Below are 6,536 nucleotides of genomic sequence, written 5' to 3'. Positions count from 1 at the left end.
GTCATTCCCTTTATCTGGCCATGTAGTCCTGGAAGTTGTGTCTTACAAGAAGGAGATCATTTAGTCCAACCTCTTTTACCCTTCACGGTCACTGACTTGAGAGCTGCCCTGTCTGTCACCTGGTGGACAGGGAAAATTCCCATCGGCTTCTTCTGTCCACTCTCAGCTTCTAAAACAGATTTCACTGAAACATACCAACTTTCCCTTCTGAGAACAAGATATGTCTTTATGATAAGGACTGGCAAGCTCAGCAGTTTCCCCTTCTTATATTTTCACTCCAGGCAATAGGTGGCGATAGGAGAAGAATTACAATGGCCCTTAGAGTCTTAATTTGCTTTCCTTTTTAATCTTTGAGATTTTCATCATTAGTGTCTAAAGAATGACCACTATATTAGCCAGTGTGGGTGGCTTAAACAACAGAAATTCATCTCACACAGTACTCAAGGCTGGAAGTCCAAGCTCAAGGTGCCTTCAGGGTGGCTTTCTGGTGAGGACTCTCTTCCTGGCTTGTAGACAGCTGCCTTGCTGTAGCCTCACATGGCCTTTATTATCTGTGCACATGTAGAGAAAGAGATCAATCTCTGGTATCTCTCCTTCTGACAAGCATGCCAGATCCGTGGGGGGAGAGGCAGCTTTGGGTCACGAAGTAAGAGGAGACGCTGGGAGTTCAGTGAGTTCTTGTGTTCCCCTTTCAGGTCCCAGGCACGTCCCCATCAGGGCGCAGGTGACAGGGGCTGCCTCTTCTACCACCTCCTCCTCGGCAGATGAAGAATTTGATCCCCAGCTTTCCTTGCGGTCAAAGGTAACCACACTTGGCAAACAGAAGGGGGCCTTGGCTGGGGGGGCTGTTTACCCTGCAGACGTCAGGCCCAATGTGGGCTCCAGCTGCAGCGGGTTCATTAGAAGGATCACATTTCCTTGCATCTGACAGCACACGGCTCTTTCTACCTGGGGTACCCCAAGAATCATCTCTATTTTCTGTTGTTAACTTTTATAGGCTTGCCTTTCTCAGAGATGTAAAACTGGGGAGGGGAAAGAAAACAGACGTATTTCCTTGAAACCATTTGGTGACTACAGCTCTTAAAAGTGGGTTTAATTTGTGGTCCAAGAAACTAACTATTGGAAAAATTATAGCAAGAGGATGCGTATTTCCCCGGGGGGAGCACAGCTTCATTTAAGCAGCACCCGAGGCAGACTGCGTAGGAAATGTTATGTTTATTCTAATTAGACATGTGGAAAGAAAGGAACCACGTGGTTGCAGGGAAGTATGGATGCTCTGAGGGCCCCTGCTGTGGAAGGGACCCATCACTGACCGGCTGGGGAGATGGCAGTCCTCCTGGCTTAATGAATGTTAATATTCCTAGAGAACACTTTTAAACAACTCCCATCCCCACAGATTTAAAAAGTACAAACACTGTCCTATCTCCCCAAATGTCCCCGTGTGTCACCCCACAGACACACGCACCCCATGACCACAGCTCGCTGTTGTTTGCTATCCACGGGGCCAGAGCAGTTTCACAGGGTTGGGGTGCTGAACGGGTGGGCCTAAAATGCTTCCCAGGCAGGCAGAGGCGCAGTGCAATGCTCTGTTCATGTTTACTTTTGGGAGAGAGAGGATCTGAGGAGAAAGGGAGAGAACCAGATTTATTTATTTAGACTCAACTTTTCCATATCTGGCACTAGGCACTTTGGCATCATCTCAAGTCACTCAGGGGCCAGCTCCACAAGGCCCCAGCTGGAGCAAGTCAGGAGGGGGCTGGGACATGGCATGGTGTGAGAGAGAGAGAGAGAGAGAGAGAGAGAGAATATGAGAGAATATGTATGGACTCTTAATTTTGTAACTTGGGGCATCTCTGATTAGTTTGTTACTCAACACAAATGAATTCTATGTGTGTGTTGATTTCTGGGGGTTCCTTTTCCTCTTTTTGAGTGATCCAGAGTGTACTTCTGTATTCAAATGAGGCAGAGGCCCCAGCGTCAGCCATCCTGACACACTTACATAGGAGAAAAGAATGGAGTGGCCCCAACACATCAAAATAGCGAGACCATGATATGTAGGGCAACCTTGCAGGTAGCTCCTGGTCCTCCTGCTGCCCCAGAACAGTGCCAGCCCTCACCTGCCTGCTTCACCTGCTTCTGATGTGGCTGCTCTTAAAGGAAGGAAAGCTGGCCAAGGACTCCCCAAGGGCTCACAGTGAAGGAACAAGAGAATTCCTCCCCCTCTGTTCCCCCCCAATATATTTTTATTGATTTCAGACTAGAAGGGAGAGGGAGAGAGAGAAACATCAATGATGAGAATCATTGCTCGGCTGCCTCTTGCGATCCTCCTACTGGGGATTGAGCCTGCAGCCCAGGCATGTACCCTGACCAGGAATTGAACTGTGACCTCCTGGTGCATAGGTCGACACTCAGTCATTGAGCCACCCTGGCCAGCACCCCCCTCTGGTGTTTTATGTCTTCTGTCCCATACAGGTGTGTCCCCGAATGTGTGGCACAGAGTCCATCAGCTCAAATGAAGCTTTGCATAGGAAACTGGAGACAGGATATGCACACTCCACCTCTTCCCTTTGCTCTGCCCTGAAACCAATGCCTGGATCCCAGAGACTGGGACTGGCAGCTGTCCTCGTCCCGCCAGAGTTCTCCTTTCTCTGTCCTTTATCTTCTTCTTCTTTAGCTCTTAGTCTCTTCATTTTCCTCTCTGCATCCTCATCACCATCACCGAGGCTGTAAGAACTGTGCCTGGCTTATCGTGAGACTCCCTGGCTGTTAACGAATCATCCTCATTTCTATGTCAATATCTTTTCATAAATAGCAGTAAAGGACCTCCTTTCCTCTTCTAGGTTCTGCTTTGCAGATTCTTGGTAAAGACCTGGGGTTTGGCAGCTCTGCTGCTGGGAAGGGCTAAGACGGTGTGATGCTGCCGAAGCTTCTTTCCTTGAAATTGAATGAAATGGTCTTAATTCAGAAGAAGACTGCCATTTCTATAAAGCAGGAGTCCTTGATGTGCCTACACAGTATTTGGCACAAGAAAGGCAGAACAGACTATATGAAAATATGGATGTTGGACTCAGGTGACCCAGGCTTGCCTCCTGGCTCTACCAATTACTAATTGTGTGTCATCTTGGGCAAGTTATTTAACGTCTCTGAGTTTTGATTTTTTTAATCTATAAAATAAGTCTCATTTGAGGGATAATTAAGATGACACATGTGAAGTGTCTGGCACATAACACTCAACCAATGGTGGGATTTGTTATGTAGGTTAGTGGGTTGTAAGCTCAAGAGATGTTTGTTGAGTAAATGCACCAACTCTGCATAGAATGAGTGGGAAAGTCTCTGGATAACAATTACCAGTGATTCCTCCCCAGCCTTTCCAGTAAGGTCATGGCTGCCTAAAAGAGGGGTTCCCCCACCCCAATGTCCCAGAACCTCTGTTCAGAGAGATTGACAGTCGATCAGGAAGTTACCCCCTAGAAATAGAGATTGTATGATAAGGAATAAGTTTGAGTTCTCAGAACCAAAGTTTCTTTCCAACATGCATATACACATATAATAGCTGAAAAATCATATTTTAGTAAAACGTTATAATCATGCTAATGTATAATATAATAATATGTTAATAATAAAACAAATCATAGTATGTACTGAATTTCTATCCTATATCTTGACCTGCCTTATCTCATTTATTCCTTATTACACCCCTACACAGTAGGTATTAAATCGTTCTTATCACTGAAGAGGATGCTGGCGTGCAGAGTGTATGACATGCTACACTCACACAGCTCGTCAGGAACTGATGCCAGCTCTGCAGGCTCCCCAGCCCAAGGCCCCCCATCATCCTCTGCTGTTTCTCCAACCAGAATGTCTCCTGAACTTTCCATGTGTGGAGCTGGCCACACCACTACTTCCCCTTCCTCTGCTGTCTGAAACCTGGAAATGGCACCATCACGAGCCAGACATCTAATTAAAATGCGTCAGTTTTGAATGTTCTGTATTTTTCAAGCCCAGGCACACAAAGAACCCAGTGACATTCATGATGCGTTTGTGTAGCTAAATGAAGTAGGGAAGAGAAGCAATCTTATGCCTCTCTCCAGCCAAGAAAACTTTTCATTTCATTTAGATATGCTCCTCTATTCCCAGGTTTAATTGGGCAATGTAGATCCCACCTAAGGACTATTTGAAGTTGTTAACTGGTTTTCAGGTAGTATACTTTGTGCATGAGTGAGTGTGTGTGTGTCCCAGACTCATCATCCCTGGGCCTATGGTAGCGCCTATAAAGAGTGTAATTCTTGTATGATTCCTTCCTTCAACTGAACCAAGTCAGTGCTCTATAAAGCCACTCCCAAACACACACACACACACACACATTTTCCAACCCAGCACCTACTAGCCACATGTGGCTATTTATATTTACATCTAAATCATTAAAATGAAATAAAATTCAAAATTCTCTCAGACATATATTTTTTCTTCTCTGTTGGTTTTTATAGGAGAGGAAGACACTTAGAAGAAGAAGGAAGTTGGAGAAAGCAACAAAACAACTGGTTAAGCAGGAAGAATTAAAAAGACTTCATAAAGCTCAGGTCAGGAAAACTTGATATAAGTGAGTGGGCCTGGGACCCTGGGAACCGGAAAGCCCTCGGAAGTCGGGATTGCAGTGGGGAGGTGGGCTGGAGAAAGGTCAGTTCCTCTTCTCGGAGCGACCAGGTTCCTGGCCCTTCTAAAGGCGCTGGCTCAAACCCTGGTGGGACTCTCGGGCCTGGAGAGCCCTGGTGTTAACCTGGCCCACCCCCAGCAGCCTTTCCATCTGCAGACACATTTCCAGCAAAGGGAGGCTGAAATGACAGCCAACACATGGCCGCGGGCCCATCCCCGGCCTTGACTGCCACATAGCAGTCTGTGCGGACACACCTTCCCTCAATTTGCTGCCAGTGTCTCTGCTGAACTGACAGCTATTAGGAGCTGTCTCTGTTGCAGAATCAGTTGAACAACGGAAGCACCCAGCATTCTGATATAGGCTTCCCGGCCCACTGCAAACATTTCTTCCCAAATCGACCTGCCCATCTCTGTCACAGAGCGGCAAAATGAAGCAGACCAGCAAGGCATCCTCCCTCTCCCTAAGGCCCTCAAAGCTAGCCTTCAAGAACAGTTAGGTTTTAGGACAAAAGGACTTCGAATGGCCTCTTATATTAATCCATTGTACGCTTACATTCCAATTATTCCCTTTATCTGGCCATGTAGTCCTGGAAGTTGTGTCTTACAAGAAGGAGATCATTTAGTCCAACCTCTTTTACCCTTCACGGTCACTGACTTGAGAGCTGCCCTGTCTGTCACCTGGTGGACAGGGAAAATTCCCATCGGCTTCTTCTGTCCACTCTCAGCTTCTAAAACAGATTTCACTGAAACATACCAACTTTCCCTTCTGAGAACAAGATACGTCTTTATGATAAGGACTGGCAAGCTCAGCAGTTTCCCCTTCTTATATTTTCACTCCAGGCAATAGGTGGCGATAGGAGAAGAATTACAATGGCCCTTAGAGTCTTAATTTGCTTTCCTTTTTAATCTTTGAGATTTTCATCATTAGTGTCTAAAGAATGACCACTATATTAGCCAGTGTGGGTGGCTTAAACAACAGAAATTCATCTCACACAGTACTCAAGGCTGGAAGTCCAAGCTCAAGGTGCCTTCAGGGTGGCTTTCTGGTGAGGACTCTCTTCCTGGCTTGTAGACAGCTGCCTTGCTGTAGCCTCACATGGCCTTTATTATCTGTGCACATGTAGAGAAAGAGATCAATCTCTGGTATCTCTTCTTCTGATAAGGATGCCAGATCCATCAGATTAGGGCCCCACCTTCTTGACCTCATTTAATCTCATTTATCTCCTTTAAGGCCCTGTCTCTAAATATAGTCACTTTGGGAGTTAGAACTTCAACGTATGAATGGGGGGTGAGGGGGCCTCCACTTACTCCATAATAAGCACATAGCCATAATCACAAAGTAATCAGTAATAAAGTTATTTAAATGTTTTCTTTCCTTTTGCAATTCTACACCATGCCAGCAAGAGACTGATTTATAAAGATGTAATTATCTTTAAAAGAGAGACAGAGAGGAAGGGGGCATGAAATTACAAGTTGTTTAAGATATAATTCCCATCTTTTTCAGATTTTATGTTTGGGGCTTAAACACTCTTCGTTGGCACAAGAGGAGCCAGGTGGCTGCTCAGGCCTCTTCAGGGGATTGGAGGTGCTTTAGAAATTGTACCCCTAAATCTAGGGGAGACTTAGAAAGACTCTGAGTTAAGGAGGAAAGGGGGTGAGACAATGTTGGAGTGAGATACAGGAGAAAGAACACACACATACTACCTGCCCCAACAGCTGCTGGGTCCTTAAACATACCTGGTCTGCCAGGTGCCAAATCTGTTCTACCAGGAGCTGTGTCTTTGGCAGCATGGTATCTGAAAACAGAGAAAACAAAGGGATGAGCAAAATGGACATAGGACAGCCTCTCCCCTCATTTTCCTTCCTAATAATGCACAGGAGAG

At 45.9% G+C, this 6,536-nt stretch overlaps 1 protein-coding gene across 1 annotated transcript in view; it reads left to right on the top strand.

Moving 5' to 3' along the window:
- Nucleotides 1–6,536, top strand: part of MICALCL (MICAL C-terminal like) — a 37,228-nt gene that overhangs the window by 7,351 nt on the left and 23,341 nt on the right. Inside the window, exons 2-3 of the mRNA XM_015563739.1 lie at nucleotides 696–802; nucleotides 4,488–4,580. Of these exons, the coding sequence (XP_015419225.1) occupies nucleotides 696–802; nucleotides 4,488–4,580 (200 nt within the window). The remainder of the gene's footprint in view (nucleotides 1–695; nucleotides 803–4,487; nucleotides 4,581–6,536) is intronic.

The sequence above is a fragment of the Myotis davidii genome, unplaced genomic scaffold, assembly GCF_000327345.1.
Source record: "Myotis davidii unplaced genomic scaffold, ASM32734v1 scaffold118, whole genome shotgun sequence".
NCBI lineage: Eukaryota > Metazoa > Chordata > Mammalia > Chiroptera > Vespertilionidae > Myotis > Myotis davidii.
This window is presented reverse-complemented; position numbering and strand designations above follow the sequence as displayed.